General features: G+C 53.5%; 1 protein-coding gene across 6 annotated transcripts in view; it reads right to left on the bottom strand.

Annotated features, from left to right (window-relative positions):
* Nucleotides 1–108: 108 nt before the first annotated feature.
* The window catches only part of IQANK1 (IQ motif and ankyrin repeat containing 1), a 23603-nt gene continuing 6969 nt past the window's right edge, over nt 109–16742 (bottom strand). For 2 of the 6 annotated variants that reach the window (XM_070464370.1, XM_070464369.1), the window contains exons 4-14: nt 8116–8252; nt 7761–7925; nt 7502–7693; nt 7300–7425; nt 1519–1658; nt 1400–1454; nt 1195–1287; nt 914–1022; nt 739–832; nt 530–664; nt 109–443 (exon numbers count right to left, since the gene is read on the bottom strand). In XM_070464370.1, the coding sequence (XP_070320471.1) occupies nt 125–443; nt 530–664; nt 739–832; nt 914–1022; nt 1195–1287; nt 1400–1454; nt 1519–1658; nt 7300–7425; nt 7502–7693; nt 7761–7925; nt 8116–8252 (1565 nt within the window). In that variant the 3' untranslated portion in view covers nt 109–124. The remainder of the gene's footprint in view (nt 444–529; nt 665–738; nt 833–913; nt 1023–1194; nt 1288–1399; nt 1455–1518; nt 1659–7299; nt 7426–7501; nt 7694–7760; nt 7926–8115; nt 8253–16742) is intronic. The other 4 variants (XM_020884873.2, XM_070464372.1, XM_070464374.1 and 1 more) reach the window with 3 other exon arrangements.

Raw genomic sequence — 16742 nt, forward strand, 5'->3', positions numbered from 1 at the left:
AGACTGGGCCGGCCCCCAGCAGGAGGGGGGCTGGGGGACTGCCTTCCCCACCCCCAAGGCGCGCTCCCCGGCATGGCACGCTCGGGCACAGAGAAGGCGCACACGTCGTCCGGGGGCGGGCCCTTTATTGGGGAGGGCTACTAGAGGCCCCGCCCGGCAGCTGCACGCGCACAGGCAGGAGGACCTGCAGTTGCTCAGCCGGCGGCCACCGAACCTTGGTGACGAAGAGCAGGCGGAAGTGCTGCAGGCGCGCCTCCTGGAACTGATTGGGGCCGTACTCGGGCCCATCTGTCGGCCGCAGCAGCGATAGGTACCTCTCCTGCTCCAGCAGACCGCGGCCCAGCAGCTCCTGCGCCAGGCCCGGCTGCACCGCCTCCAGCTGCCGCTGCACGGCCGGGAACAGATCCACCTCGCGCAGGTCAAACACCAGCGGCTTCCCGAACCTGCGGGAACAGCACGGGCCCTGGGCAGTGAGGGCTGGGGCGGGAGTGGGCATGGCGTCCGGGTGCCTGCCCTCCGCCCACCTCACCTGAGCGCCCCCAGCAGGGCCAGCCGGATCCTCTCTGGCCGCAGGTGGTTGGGGTTCACGGCGTCCACGTAGTTGGTGTCCTGATAGCGCAGGAAGGTGGCCGCCTGGCCCGAAGGGTCGATGACAAGAGGCCACCTGGGGGGCGGCCTCCAGGTCACTGCCGTCTACTAGAACCGCCAGCCCGCCCCTGGACAGCCGGGACCACTGACCTGCCGTCTGTGCGGATGCGGTCACCCACGTCCTTCATCAGCACATCGTGGAGCTCACTGACCTGGCACTTCAGCCCGGGCACCTCCTCCTCCGCTGTGGGGGTGTAAATGTGGGGCGGCCCAGATGCCCCCCAGGGGGCCCTCCCACCTCCAGCCCCAGCCCAACCCCACCCACCCTCCTGGGTCTGCTCCCGCAGCTCCAGCCTGGCCAGGGCCAGGGCCTCCTCTGCCTTCTGGGCCTCCTGCTGGAGCCTGTCCACTTGCTCCTCTGCATCCTTGATGGCCTAGAGGGGGGCCCCAACGCTCTGCTCAGAGCAAGGTTGGACTCCAACACCCACCTGCCATGCGCAGCTGGGACCCCTAAGGAAGAGGGGGCGCCCCACCCCAAGAGGTGGCTGCTGGAAAAGCTGACAGCCCAGGGGTGGGGCTCCCCAGGTCGGAGGGGAAGAAGCCAACCTGCAGTGTGAGCTTGGCCAGGCCCGCGCCCCTCCGCTCACACTTGTCATGCTCCGCGATCCTCCGGTTGAGCTCACAGTAGGCCTGCTGCAGCTGGGGGGCAGGGGGCGAGCCGACCTCTGGATCAGGTTGGGGGTCCGCAGGGCGCCTCCACACTCCCAGCTCTCCGCCTGTCTGCCCTCCCCTCTGGGGGCAAGCGGCTCACCTGCTGGTGACATTGCTGCTGCTTCTTGGCCAGCTGCTGTGTTTTGAGGTTCATGCTGTGGTGGAGGGGGGCGGTCAGAGCAGCTCCAGGCCAGCCCCCCCGCCTCCCACTCGCCGCACCGTTGGGCCTCCGCCTCCTTGTGCCGTGTGGCCTCCCGTGCCCGGCGCTCCCGCTCAGCCTCCATGTTCCGGAGCATGGCGTCTGTGAGGCTCAGGTCCCACGACTGCAGCACGCTGACCACCGTGTCCAGCGAGGCCACCTAGTGACAGAAGCCACTGGTCAAGGACTCAGGCCACCTGTTTTTGACCTGGGGAGGTGCTACATTCCCACTTCAGACAGGACACCCCAGGGCAGAAAGGCAGCCCTGATGGTGGGCCAGGGCGGGGCCCGGAGCCTTGACCGTCGTGATCAGCACCTGCAACGCCAGGCCCTGGAGGGTCCCCACGGCCTCCCTCCCAAAACCTCAGGCTCTGCATCCCCCCACCTGCCCTCCTCCACACCTCGCCCACAAGCCCCCACTGCAAGGTCCCTGGCTGCAGCCTTTGCTGTCCCCCCGCAGACCTCCATCTGTAGGACACAGCCCTCCTCTGCACCCATCCCAGGCCCCATCGCTCCTGCAGAGTTAGGAAGGGGCCGCAGGATGTGGGCTTCTCAGCATGGGGCACAGGGGCCTGGCAGCCATTCATTTCTGGACTCAGGAGGTTAATCTGGGTTTAATCGAGCCACACAACTTTGATTTGTACAATGTTCAGTATGTGGTTTGTATTTAAAAAGAAAGTTCAAAGATGGTGCAAAATCAGAGATGAGAGAAATGGACAGATGGAGCTGATGACTAAGTTAATGAACTAAATGATAAAAGAATGAAGGATTCCTGGGTTAATTGAATGAACGGATGAAATAATGAATTGATACATAAAAATTAATAGATGAAGGGATTTAATGGATGAATAACTTAGATAAGAAAATGGTTGGTTGAACAAATGGATAGATGAAGGGTGAATCCAATCATTTGACACAACTTGTGAGTGCCTTTCCTGTGACAACCAAAACGCATGACATTGGGAACACAGTTATGGAGTGAACTGGCATAGTCCCTGCTTTCTCAAAATTTCCTCTCAAGTATGGGACATCCCTGCTGGCCCAGCGGCTAAGACTCCTTGCCCTCAATGCAGGATGAATCCCTGGTCAGTGAACTAGATCCTACACACCACAACTAAAACCCGGTGCAGCCTAATAAAATTTTTTAAAGAGAATTAAAAAAAATTTTTTTCCCTCAAAACTTACTTCTCAAGTAAACAGCATGAGTGGGTGTGTGAATGTATGGATGGATAGCTGTGTGAATTGATAGTAGTTTAATACATGAATAAATGAGGATGGCTTAAGATGGTAGGAAGGGTAAAACGAATACAGTAGCAAGTAGCCAGACCAGCAAGTTTATTAATAAATGACTCATAAGCTAATGAGAAAATGTTATGAATTGATGAAAGAGTAAATCTACTTTGGGGAAAAAAGATTGGATTGAGTGGATAAACTTATGAAAACAATGATAGAGGGACAGATGAGAGATGAAGGGATGGTGGACAAAGGCAAAACTAGTGGCTAGGTCACTCAGTTTTACAGAATTATTACAGCTTCCCTTGTGGTTCAGTCAGTAAAGAATCTGCCTGCAGTGCAGGAGACCCAGGTTCGATCCCTGGGTTGGGAAGATCCCCTGGAGAAGGAAATGGCAACCCACTCCAGTATTCTTGCCTGGAAAATCCCATGGACAGAGGAACCTGGTGGGCTACAGTCCATGGGGTCACAAAAGCCGACCACGACTCAGCGACTAAACCACCACATTATTACTGACTTCTCTGTCTACTTGTTTCACCAGTTGCTGAGGTAGGAATGCTCAAATCTGCTACTATAATTGCGGATTTAGTTCTTGTAGTTCTCTGTTTTTGCTTCACGTACTTGGAAGCTCTGTTAGTAGCTGCAAAAAAACATTCAGGATTCTTTTGTCCTCTTGATGAATCCTTTGTCCTTATTCTTTTCTCCCCAGTAATATTCTCTGTTCTGAAGTCTACTTTTTCTGATGTTAATATCATTTCAGCTTTCATATATTTAGTGTGATCCCAGCACATTTGTCCTGTCCTTTTAATTTTCTCCTGTTTGTGTCTTTAAAGTTTGTTTTGGCAAAATACTGTTGAATTTTTAAGAAACATGTACTCATTTGGCTGTACCGGGTCGTCAGCCCGGCATGAAGCCCTCTGCTGCGGCACGGCCGTCTCCGGCTGTGACTCACAGGTGCTGGAGTGGGGTCGGTGCCTGGATGAGCTGCTCCTCCACACGTGGGGTCTTGGCTCCCCGTCGAGGGATCAAACCTGCATCTCCTTCATTGGAAAGTAGATTCTCAATCACTGGACCACCAGCAAGTCACTATAGTTGATTTTTTTTTTTAATCCAAAAGACAATCTGCCTTTTAATTGGGGTCTTTTGACCTTCTACACTTAATGAAGCTATTGATATGGCTGAGTTTAAAATTACCCTTTGCTATTGTTTTCTACTGGTTCTACATATTCTTTATCTTCCTTTTCCTCTCTTTTTTGCACTATAACTCTACCAATATTTAGTAGTTGCTTTAGGGCTTTCAGCATACATATACCTGTAACTTATGACAGTCTACCTTTAAATTATATTGTACCACTTCACATACAAGAACCTTCCACAGTATATGTTTCATTTCCCCTTGCCAACCTTTATATTTGTGTCACATGGCTGAACCTAACAACTATAATTTGTGCAATTTTCAGTATGTGTACCTCCATGCGTTATAAAACCACATGACACATGCCATTATTTTTTGTTTCAACTACCTTCTCAGTAAGTTTAAATAATAAGGCAATGTCTCATATATTTACCTATGTAGTTACCCTTTCTAGTGCTCCTCACTCTTTTGAGTGGATCCATATTTCCATCTGGCATCCCTTCTATTGGTACGTCTTTCTTTAATGTTTCTTATAGTGTGAGCCCACTGGTGATTGAGTCTTTCAGCTTTTGTGTGTCTGCAAAGGTATGTCTTTATTTTGCCTTCAGTTATGAAAGACACTGAGTATAGCATTCAAGGTTGACAAGACTTGTTTCCTTCTTCAGTACCATTAAAGACGCTGCCCCACTCTCTCCTCACTTCCACACTTTCCAACAAGAAGTCTGCCATAATCCTTATCTTTGTTTTCCTATGTCTTTTTTCCTCTGGCTGCTTTTAAGATTTCTCTTCATCACTGACCTTGAGAAATTTTATCACACTGTGCCTTAGCCTGATTTTTCTTCCTGTTTCTTGTTTATTGAGATTTGAGGAATACAGTTTATACCTTTCATCAAATTAGGAAGCCTTAAGGTTATGATTTCTTCAAGTATATGTTTTTCTGTCTCTTCTCTCCTTTGGAGACTCTACATACACAGTAGGCCTCCTGAAACTGTCCACAGCTCGTGGATACTCATCACTTGGAAGAATTCCTTCTCTCTTCTGAGTATTTTCACTTGTAGTAGTTTCTATTTTGTAAGCCTCAAATTCAGTAACCTTTACCTCTGTTCTAAGTTGACATTAATCTCATCCACAGCTTTTTGTTTCTCATCTCAGACACTGTCTATAATTTTTTTATGTCTTCCATTCTCTATTCAATTTTTTGAGCATCTGGAATACAGTAACAATAGCTTTTTACAAGTCTTTTCACTAACTCTGACATCCACGTCAGTTCGTTTGTCTTGACTGGTCAGGTTTTCTCATGGTCATATTTTTCTGCACCTTTGTATGCCTGGTAATCTTTAATTGGTGCTAGACAGTGTGCATTTCGTCTTGTTAGGAGCTGTATATTTTGTATCTCTATACATATTCTTGAATTTTGGCATACAGTTAAATTACCTGGGAAGTTTTACCGTTTGGGTCTTGCCTTAAGATTGGTGAGGCTGCGCCAGAGCAGCATTCATCCTCACTACTGAGGCAAGGTCCTTCCAAGTGCCCCAGCCAGTGCTGCAAGGACAGTGAGAGCTCCTGCCCAGGCTGGGGAAGACAGGCTAGGTACTCCCTCCTTTCGTCCTGACAGGTGCTCTGTCCCCAGCTTCGAGGCATTTCCTCACAAGCAGGAGACACTTGGCATTCCCTGGATCCCCAAAGGCCCCCTACACGCCTCTGGCACTCTCTCTCTTTAGAGTTTTTGTTAGAGTAGAGCTGCCTCAGTGCCGTGTTAGTCTCAGGTGTGCAGCAGAAGCGCATCAGTTTTGTACACAGAGCCACTGGATCGTGTGACTCACCATTGAGTTTTGAGAGTTGTCTAAATGTTGTAAATACGGGTCCTTGGTCAGATGTGTGGTCTGCAAGGATTTTTCTCCCTCTCTGTGGCTTGTCTTTTCATCCACTTAACAGGGCTTCAGCAGAGCAAAAGTTTTACATTTTGATGAAGCTCAATTTGTTGGGGTATTTTTATTTTATATATTGACTGTGCTTTTTGTCTAAGAAATCTTTCCCAGAGATTTTCTCTTGTGCCCGTCTATATGTTTTAGAGTATATGTTTGCATATAAATCCATAATCCACTTTGAGTTAGTCTCTTTTTTTTTTCCATTTATTTTTATTAGTTGGAGGCTAATTACTTTACAATGTTGCAGTGGTTTTTGTCATACATTGAAATGAATTAGCCATGGATTTACATGTATTCCCCATCCCGGTCCCCCCTCCCACCTCCCTCTCCACCCAATCCCTCTGGGTCTTCCCAGTGCACCAGGCCCGAGCACTTGTCTCATGCATCCAAGAGTTAGTCTCTTTATAGGGTGCAACGTTTAGGTCGAGGTTCATTCCTTCGCCTGTGGACATCCAATTGCTCCAGCACCACCTCTTAAACTGTCCTGTACCCCCCCACAGCCAGAGGACTCCTGCTCCCCCCTGCCCAGCTGTGTGCTGCTCCTCTCAGTGCCCCCTGCACACCCCCCGCAACTCAGGTACCAGTGGGTTCCACGTCCTCCCCAACACCCCTCAGCCTGCATGCTTCTCCAGCCCTGCCCTGGGCCCACCAGGGCAAGAGCATCTGAAGGGTGGGCCTCCCTATGCGCTCCTCCCTCCAGCCCCCCTGAGGCTGTGGCCAGGCCCTTCCGTCCTCCTGGCCTCACTATTGTTCCTTCGTCTGGCCTGGAAGCAGGAGTAGTCTGAGGCCAAAGGCTCTGCTGGTCTTTTAAAACCTGCTCTGTTGCTTATCAAAGAGCAGAGAAGAGCAGAGGGAAGGACAAAGGGCAACCCTGGAACAGGACCAGGGGTGGGGCAGGGCAGGGCTTGAGACTCAACTCAGACTCACTTAAAGAAGGTGGTGGCACTGGCCTGTTTTCACAGCTGTTCCCAGAGGTCCTGGGCCACCTATCTGACCAGGCCTCCTGGGCCCGGGAGAAATCCAGCCCCGCCCTGGTTTCCAGCAGAGGGCCTGGGAAAAGGCCCTGGTGCTGCTTCCAGATGCCAGGGAGGAGCTGCCAGGCCGAGGCACCCTGGGGCGGGGGCTTAGGGATCAATTTTCTCAGAAGCGGGGAAATTCTGAGGGTGAGGGTCCAGATGGGCAGGCCGAATGCTGCCCTTAACCCCTGGGCCCCCGCACTGCCCCCAGGAGCCTTGCTGTTTCCCCACCTTCCTTGGAAACAGTACTTCTAAGGTGGACTGAGGGTCCAGGGAGAAGAGAAGAACCCTGACCAGAGGCCCACGGAAGTCGGGAGCTGTAGTCTTGATGGCATGTTCCCGGGAAAGCTCACAGCGAGGACTTCCGTAGGGAGAAGGTCTACTGGGTCCAGGAAGGTCAGGACCCAGCCGGGAGAGCCACCAGGCTCCTGACAGCTTTGGGAGAGGGGGAGCCAGCGTCCTGCGGGGGTTCTGCCCTCCTTCATGCACCTGTTCGGGGGTGCTCCCGTCGTCTGCATATATCCGGGGGTCAGCTCCAAGCTTCAGAAGCACCTCCACGGCTTCCAGGTAGCCCCCAAAGGCCGCTCGGTACAGTGGGGTCCGGCCGAAGGCACCCTGCGGGACACGCTGGCTAAGCAGGGCCTGCCAAGGCGAGGCGCGGCCCCCAGCCCTCGCGGGCCCCGGTGCTCACCTTGCTGTTGGGACTGGCGCCCTGTTCGGCCAGCAGCTGGATGGCCAGGGACTGCCCGCCCGCCGCCGCCTCGGACAGTGGCGTGTTCCCGCCGCCGTCCTCAAAGTCCACCAGGGCCAAGCGCCACTGCAGCCGCCGCGCCATCCCCGCCGCGTCGCAGCCCACGCCCTCGCGGGTCAGCAGCTCGTCCACCTGAGCCAGGCGGCGGTCAGCGGCGCCCCAAGCTCAGGACCCGCAGCCCCGCCGCCCCGCCGCCCACCTCCTGCAGGATCGCCTGGATCTCGCCCAGGTTCCCGTCGAAGGCCGCCTCCAGCAGGCGCGCCCCGCGCAGCCGCTCCTCCTGCCGCCGCCGCTCGGCCGCAGCCGCTTCTTCCTGCCGTCGCCGGGCCGCCTCCTGCTCACGCCGAACCTGGGCCACGAAGGCCTGCGGGCGGTCCAGTGTGCCCACCGCTCAGCCCTGCGTCCCCGCCCCCAGCCCACAGTTCCCGCCCCGTGGCCCTGTGTCCCCGCCCCCAGCCCTACAGTTCCCGCCCCCTGGCCCTGTGTCCCGCCCCCAGCCCTACAGTTCCCGCCCCCGGGCCTGTGTCCCCGCCCCCAGCCCCACCTGACCTCACCTCCCTCTGCAGCTTCTCCATCAGCTCCTGGTAGTCCTGGTGCTCCTGCTGACGGCGGGCCAGCTCCTTTCTCGCCAGGAGTTTCCGGAAGGCACACTGGATGATGGTGGCTGCTCGATCCTCCACACTTGGCCCTGCTAGTGAGGAGAGGGCTTATGGATCCCAGGATTCCCCTCCACGCTGCGATCCTCGCGGCTGCGGGGCCAACACCAGGTGTGCCAGAGCTCCAGGTTAACAAGGCGAGTGGAGCAGGCGAACTGCCTCCCAACGGGACCAAAGGATCAAAAATGTTCTAAAATCCACAAACATGATCAAACCAGAGTAATCCAGCAGCAGAGAGCAAATGAGGCTGCACCGGATCTCTGGCACAAAGCCTGCCCTTCCCTACCCCAGACACAGCTGCGACCCTGCAAACACCCTCTGAGCCCCCAGCTTGGGAAGACGTGTGGAGATGGTGGTGGGAAACCCAAGCAAGACTGAGAAGCCACTGTTGATCCTCAAAGACCCCTTCCCTCTGAAAACCAGAAGGACCCCTTCCAAATTCAGGCAGCCGCAGCCAGAGACAGGGCCGACAGGGCTGAAGTGGGTGATCTCAACCACAAGGGCACTGGAGCTCAGAAGAGGGAGCTCCTGGGAGCTGTGATCCATTGGCCCTGCACTCAGCCTGGAGCCCGGCGGCACACTCGGCCCAGTGGAGGGTCCCAGCGTTCGAACTAGAAGAGGCATTCACAGCCACCTGCCACTCTCTGACCCTGTGATGTGCGATGGCCTGACCTCTCTGCGCCTCAGGGTCCCTTTCTCTAAATGGGATGATGGCAGTCATATCCCACAGGGCTTTGCAACAGTCCAGTAATAGCACCAGTGAGTGTTAAGAGTAACTGCTCAACCTCTGTTCTTGGTTCTCAGAACTAAGAGTCAGAGCAGAGGAGCACCAGACCCAGCTGCCAAGCTCAGCGTGAAAGAAAGGGCAGGGAGAAGGTGCACACCTGCCGTCAGATGATGTGGCATTCAGGACACTGGGAGAAAACAAGCAGAAGAGCCCGCTCTCCAAATGCAGTGCAAGCCAGGGAGGAACTTAATAAAAACAGAAGTTCAAGGGATCAAACACAAGAGGAAAAAAGCAAAATGAGGAGGCAAATAATAGTCATCACAGAAAAGATGGAAGACACGTCTCAGCTCTGCAGGCCAGCAACTACAGCAAGAGCAGCCGGAAACGGAGCCCGTTGGTGCAGAGGGGAGCACACAGGTGAGGGCACAGAGTGAGGACAATGAATTAGTGTCTCTGGAATGTGGAGTCTAGTGATGGGGAAAGTACTTAGAAATAAAACACACAAAATTTTCTGAAATGAATCTTAAGACAAAAAGGACAACGAATACACCAGGGAGCAGAACAGTTGGCATCAGATACGTCCTACTTAAGTGCTAGCCCTTAAGAAAAACGTTATTTGAGCACCCAAGTAGGAAATAAATCCAATTGAGCTCTCCTGAGACATTTTATAGCGACATCAAATGTAGAAGTTAGCAAGTGAGTGCAGCCAAATAAATAAATATTTTAAAAATAAATTTTAAAAACTAAAAAAATTTTTTTTATTATTCCTGACTGCACTCTGACAGGTACCAGAAGGTGCCAGGAAATAGACCCTAGCGACATGAGCACGCAATATACTTGGTCGTGTTTCTGTCCTTGACCTGGCACCCAGCTCCCTAGCCGTGGGACAGACATGAGATGCCAGTAACCCGGGTGAGAAGCGCAGGAATCACAGTGAACCAAATTCGCACCTGTGGCTGAAAGGGAAGCCTGCGTCCCTTCAGGAGGCAGCCCAAGACCCACCTCGGTGTGTACAGATCTGCCTCCCAGCCTCCCAGAGGCCCCGGTCCACTGACTAGGCCCTGGAGGAAGGACAGTAGGCAGAGACTGGGGACTAAGCTCTGGTTCTGAACCAGTTCCCAGGGCCCCCAAACACTGCCGTGTCCACTGGTCAAAGTGGGGCTTATCACGCCCAGGAAACGCTGGCCGAGCTGTGCCTGGATTTCTGACTCATAGAGACCACGGGCTGAGACACGGCATTCTCATGGCCGAAGGACCTGCCGGCAGGCAGAGCGGACAGCCCCCCGACACTGCGCGGAGGGAGCTCACATGCGTGCGGGAGGTGAGTGCGGGGGCCGCAGCCCGGGGCCTGGGCGCCCGGCGGACCCGAGCAGCTCCGACCCTCGCGCTGGCGTCCGTGGTGCGGGCCCCCGCGGCCGCTCTGTTTATCCCGCCAGCAGGGGGCGCGGGAGGGGGCTCCGGAGGCCAGAGGCGGCGGCAGCGCAGCGCTGCCCGCCTGCTGGACGCCCCTCTGCTCTGGCGCTGCCGGGCAGCAACCACACCTGTCGGCTCCCGCAGCCGGCCCCACGCGCCAGAACGCCTCCTTCCGCCTTGCCCGCGGAGAGCGGTCTTTCTGAACCACGATGACCTCGCCCGAAGCCCCCTTTGCTGCCCGCAGGCCAGTAGGAGAGTCAGGGGCTGAGCAGGTGGAGCAGGGAGGTGCAGGTGGGCTCCGGGAAGAGGCCCGTGGCGGCCGACCACGTTTGCTGGTTTAAGCCTCCCGCTACAGGCCCCCTGGGAGGGTTCAGAGGACAGTCCTTAGTCAGTGAGAAACACCCCTGACCTCACCCTCGGAAGGCTGGGCTGGTGCTGGGAGGCCAGTGGGCTGTCCTCGGGTCGGTGGAAGATGCGAGCCCAGAACCGAGGAGGCTGAGCAGCAGCAGTGAGCTGTGCGGCCAGAATGCTATCGCCACAGGCAGCAGTCGGGGGCAGTCAGGATGCAGAGACCCCGGGGCGAGGGGCAGGGCAGGCTCCATCCACCCGAAATCTGACATCAGCCACCAGTCTCTCACCCAGTTTCCAGACAAAAGTCAAGGTCAAAGACTCACAGCTGCTGTGAGAGAATGCCAGATGCCCTTGGTGGAGGCCCTGCAGAGCCTCTCCAAGTGCTCTCCCCAGGCTGGCCTTCCCTTGCTCACCCCGGAGGAGTTGGTGGCCTCTGTCAGGCTCAACGGTGCCCTGGGGAAACGGGGATAGAGGCCTTTTGAGGCCTGTAGACATATCTGAACTGACACTGCTGCCTGGGGGAGGGGGGGCACATTGCAATATCATCATGGCCCTGTTTGAGCGAAGGCCAAGGGGCAGGCGGCACTGTGCCCCAGTCCATTCCCAGGTCCAGCTGGGACAGGGACACCTGGCTGCTGGTGGAATGCTCACACTGGCTTCTTCACCAGCAGAGCTGTTACCGTAGCAAGAGCCAGAGGGGAGCCTGAGAAACCCCCTTCCCACCAGGACCGTGAACAAGATGGAACAATTTCCTGGAGGAACTGAAGAGACTAATACCAGCACCAAAGACGTGAGGGACCCCTATAAACATAGTCAGTTGACCTTTGACAAAGGGGCAGAGGCAATGGGTGAAGCCAAGATGGTCTCTTTAAAAGATGTTGCTGCAACACCTGGACGTCCACATGCAAGAAAGTGAATCTGGATACGGATCTTACACCCTTCATGGAAATTAACTCAAGATGGATCACAGACCTGAATGTGAAACGAAACTGGAGCATTCCCTGGTGGCCTAATGGTTAGGATTCTGGGCTTTCACTGACGCAACCTGGGTTCAATCCCGGGTTAGGGTACTGAGATCCCATATGTCTTACAATCAAACCAAACAAACGAAAAACCCCACAGAACTGATTTCTAGAAGGTAACAGAGGAGAAAACCCAGATGACCTTGCGTTTGGCAATGACTTTTTAGGTACAACATCAGAAGCACAATTAATGAAACAACTGATAAGCTGGACTTCATTAAAATGAAAATTTTCTTCTTTACTAAACACAGTCTGGGAGAAACTTTGCAAAAGACACATTTGATAAAGGACTGTAATCTGAAATACACAAAGAACTCTTAAGACCAAACAGTAAGAGAACAACCTGATGTTAAAATGGGCCAAAGAGCTGAGCAGACACTTCATCAAAGAACCTATACTGTTGGCACAGAAAGCATGTGAAAGATGCTCCACATCACCTGTCAGCAGGAAATGCAAAGTAAAACAAGAGTGAGATACCTCTGCACGCCTACTAGAGGAGCCAGAAGGCAGACACTCCGACACCAGGCGCTGGCGAGGGTGCGGGAAAGGGGGACCTGCAGTCAGTGCTGGTGGGAGCACAGGAGGGTGCAGCCACCTTGGAAGACAGTTAGGCAGTTTCTTTTTTCTTTTATTTTTCCCATTTATTTTTATTAGTTGGAGGCTAATTATTTTACATCATTACAGTAGTTTTTGTCATACATTGAAATGAATTAGCCATGGATTTACAGGTATTCCCCATCCCGGTCCCCCCTCCCACCTCCCAGGCAGTTTCTTATAAAACTAAACATACTCTAATAATTTGACAACTGTGCTCCCTGGTTTTTACCAAAAGGAATTGAAATCTTATGCTCACAACAAATCCTGCACGCGGATGTTTACAGCAGATTTATTATAATTGCTAAAACCTAGACTCAACCATGATGTCCTTCAGCAGGTGAGTGGGTAAATAAACTGTGGTTCATCCAGACAATGGAGCCCTAAAAGGAAGTGAGCTCTCAAGACACAGAAAAACACAAGAGGTGCCTCCCTGCGGACTGAGCCCTGTGGATGGAGAGCTGCAGCCCCCTCCACCCCCAGGAATGCCATCGAGTGGCAGACAAGAGTGCAGCCAGATGTGCTCCTTTCTGTCCTGAAGAATCGCTGTGTGCCTGATGCTGCAAGTCCTGGAGTGAGGACCCCAGCTCCTTCACTCAGTAATATGCACTTATGGAGGAACCTTAAATGCATATTCATACAGTTCATGGGGTTTTTAAGGCAAGAATACTGAGGTGGTTTGCCATTCCCTTCTCCAGTGGACCACATTTTGTCAGAACTCTCCACCATGACCCATCTGTCTTGGGTGGCCCTACACAGCATGGCTCATAGTTTCATTGAGTTAGACAAGATTGTGGTCCATGTGATCAGATTGATAAGAAGCTTATGGAAGCTTCCTGATGGGAGAGACTGAGGGGGAAACTGGGTCTTGTTCTGATGGGTGGGGCCATGCTCAGTAAATCTTTAATCCAATTTTCTGTTGATGGGCGGGGCTGTGTTCCCTCCCTGTTATTTGACCTGAGGCCAAACTATGGTGGAGGTAATGAAGATAATGGCAAAAGAAAAAGCTGACTTAAAACTCAACATTCAGAAAACTAAGATCATGGCATCTGGTCCCATCACTTCATGGCAAATAGATGGGGAAACAATGGAAACAGTGACAGACTTTATTTTGGGGGGCTCCAAAATCACTGCAGATGGTGACTGCAGCCATGAAATTAAAAGACACTTGCTCCTTGGAAGAAAAGTTATGACCAACCTAGACAGCATATTAAAAAGCAGAGACATTACTTTGCCAACAAAGGTCCATCTAGTCAAAGCTATGGTTTTTCCAGTAGTCATGTATGGATGTGAGAGTTGGACTATAAAGAAAGCTGAGTGCCAAAGAATTGATGCTTTTGAACTCTGGTGTCGGAGAAGATTCTTGAGTCTCCTTGGACTGCAAGGAGATCCAACCAGTCCATCCTAAAGGAAATCAGTCCCCAGTGTTCATTGGAAGGACTGAGGCTGAAGCTGAAACTCCAATACTTTGGCCACCTGATGAGAACTGACTCATGTAAAAAGACCCCATTGCTGGTAAAGATTGAAGGCGGGAGGAGAAGGGGACAACAGAGGGTGAGATGGTTGGATGGCATCACCAACTCAATGGACATGAGTTTGGGTAAACTTCGGGAGTTGGTGATGGACAGGGAGGCCTGACGTGCTGCAGTCCATGGGGTCACAAAGAGTACGACAAGACTGAGCGACTGAACTGAAATGCATATTACTCAGTGAAAAAAAAAAATTTTGAGAAGCCTATAATACTGTATGATTCCAAGTATCTGACGTCCTGGAAAAGGCAAAACTATGGGGACAATAACAAGACTGGTGGTGGTGAGGGATGAAGGGGATATGAGAAACAGACAGAACACGGGGGAATTCTAGGGCAGTGAAAATCCTCCGTGTGATGGCACAAGGATGTTTACATGTCATTAACATTTGTCCAAACCCACAGAATATACAATACCGAAAGTGGATCCTAATGTAAACTGTGGTGTGTCAGTGAGGCTCATCAGTTGTCACCAGTGTGATCAGCTGTCACCAGTGTGAGTGGGGGACGTTGATAATGGGAGAGGCTGTGCATGTGTGGTGGGCTGGGTGTCTATGGGAAGTCTCTGTGCCTTCCTCTCAATTTTGCTCTAAAAGAATAAAGCCTAAATTAAAAAACCAAATACTTGAGGAATCAGGTGTGGTGGTGCCCATCACATCTCCATTAAATTCACCTGTCTGGCCTCTGCAAGAAACAAACGAGGGAGGGAGAAGATGGATGAAGGAAACACATACAGACAGCGGGCCAGTCAGGGCCGCCCTGAGCCCGGGGCACCCGGCGTGTGGCGGGGCCTGGCCTGTAGTGCCCTCCCGTCCATGCCAAGCAGCAGGCCCTCTCTGCCCTGCCTCAGGACCACGTTACTCTCGGCGGGCAGGATGGCAGCCCCTGATAATGCCTCTGTCCTGTTCCCGGGAGTCTGTGAACATGCTGTGTTACATGGCAAGGGCCGTAAAGACTGGAGGCAGAACTAGGGCTGCTGTGGGCTGACTTGAAGACAGGAAGCCAGCCAGGGTCATCAGGGTAGGCACAGGAGAAGACACAGAGGAGCTGGGACTTCAGAAGAGGCTGCTGACTCTGCACAGGGAGGGAGCAGCCACGAGCCAAGGAATGTGGGTGCCGGCAGAAGCTCAAGAGGACAGAGGACAGATCCTCCTCTAGAGCCTGCAGGAAGCACCTTGATTTTAGTCCACTGAGGCCCAGGTCGGCTTTCTCACCCACAGAACTGCAAGACAGTAAATTTGTGCTGTGTTGAGACACTAAACACTAATGCACTAATGCACAACAGTGCATTAGCTGTTGTTACAGCAGCTACAGGGAACTAGCACAGAAACCCACATCATCCCGACAACTCACAGATCCAGGCAGCTATAGAGGGTGGGAAACTAAACCACACTAATGAAGAGTTTAGGGTTTGCAGATCTGGGATACCTTTGCCAGGATACCTTACAGGTAAGAGGTAAATTGTTATAACTCAGACCTCCTTCCATCAGGAGGCCCAGAGCTTGGCAGGCCTCTCAGGACTTCAGTGCAGCACGTGCTATCTCTGGGACTAGCAACCCACCCGTGTCCAGGGCTCCAGAGGACAAGCAGCCTGAGTCCCCACCCCGAGCCGGGGTCCTAGCTCTGGGACTTGCGGTGCTGGGCACACACAGCCGTCCTTCACAACAGAAAGGAACACATCCCGACGCACTCCTCTCTGCCACACAACGGTGTTCCTGGAGGTGGAGAGGGGACTCCAGCTCGATCCACAGAGCTCAGTCCGCATGGAGGCGCCCCTCAGACTGCCCGCTGCTGCCTCACAGCTCCTCTCGGGAGGTCCAAGCAGAGGAGAGAATCTCCCAAGGGTACCCGGTTCATGGCGGGGAGAGTGGTCTGCGGTGTGCAAGTAGACAACTCCAGGACAATGGGAAAGGCTTGGCCAGTGCATCAGAAGCCTGAAGTGAACAAGTCTGGAACGATGATGGTGGGCAGGCCTGGGGAAGGCGTGCAGGCCAACTGGCAGCATGAGCCCCTCTCGTCAAGGCCGATCTAGACTGGCTATCAACCTGCCGAATAACCATTGTGACATCAGCTCATGCACTCAGGCTGACAATTTGGACAGATTGTCAGAAACATGGGAGGTGATAGGAGGCCAGATCCCCTCTGGGGCAGGGGTGCTTCTTGGAACATACCAGAGTGTGAATACACTGGAAGGGTACCCACTGTAGGGAGTCAAGGCTCCCAGACACGTGAGCACAGCCACAAGACAAGGTAGGGGTTGGGGGCGCGTGCACTTCTGGCCACCCAGCCCCAAGCAGAGCAGTCCTGCGTGACACCTCCACTGTGAGGGGACCCCGTTTGTCCAGGCTGAAGTCTAGGCTCTGCAGCTGCGCCTGCCCTCCAGGATGAGGCCGTGCCTGCAGACCAGTAACATGCCCGTGGTACTGGCACCCGCCCTGCCTGAGTGGGGGACCCAACTCCTGCAGAAAGAGGCGAAGCAACGGCAGGTCTTGTGTTACTTCAAGTCCACAGGGTGCGGCCTCAGACAAGGGTGGACTGACCTGTTGAAGGCTTGAGACCCTGACCTTGTAAGGCTGGTTTCTGTTCGGGAAAATTCAGTAGGAGCCCACTTCCCACTACAGAAACCCACAAGGAGGGGGCAGACACCCGTCCCTCCAGTGCCTGACAAAGGGAGCAGGACCTAAGGGCAGACTGGACTTCTCACCAGGTGCCTGGATCTTGAGAAAGTGACAGCAGGACACAAACAACCGGGGACAGTCCTTGGCAGAGCAGCAGGGAGAGCACAGCAGTGGCGACACCCAGACAGGACTCTCTGGGGCCCAGCCTGGCTGTGTCCTCCACTTCCTCTCATTTCTGCCATTTTTCCAAACCCCAATCTCCTGCTACTCGA

This window comes from Odocoileus virginianus, unplaced genomic scaffold, assembly GCF_023699985.2.
Source record: "Odocoileus virginianus isolate 20LAN1187 ecotype Illinois unplaced genomic scaffold, Ovbor_1.2 Unplaced_Contig_23, whole genome shotgun sequence".
In the NCBI taxonomy this organism is placed as follows: domain Eukaryota; kingdom Metazoa; phylum Chordata; class Mammalia; order Artiodactyla; family Cervidae; genus Odocoileus; species Odocoileus virginianus.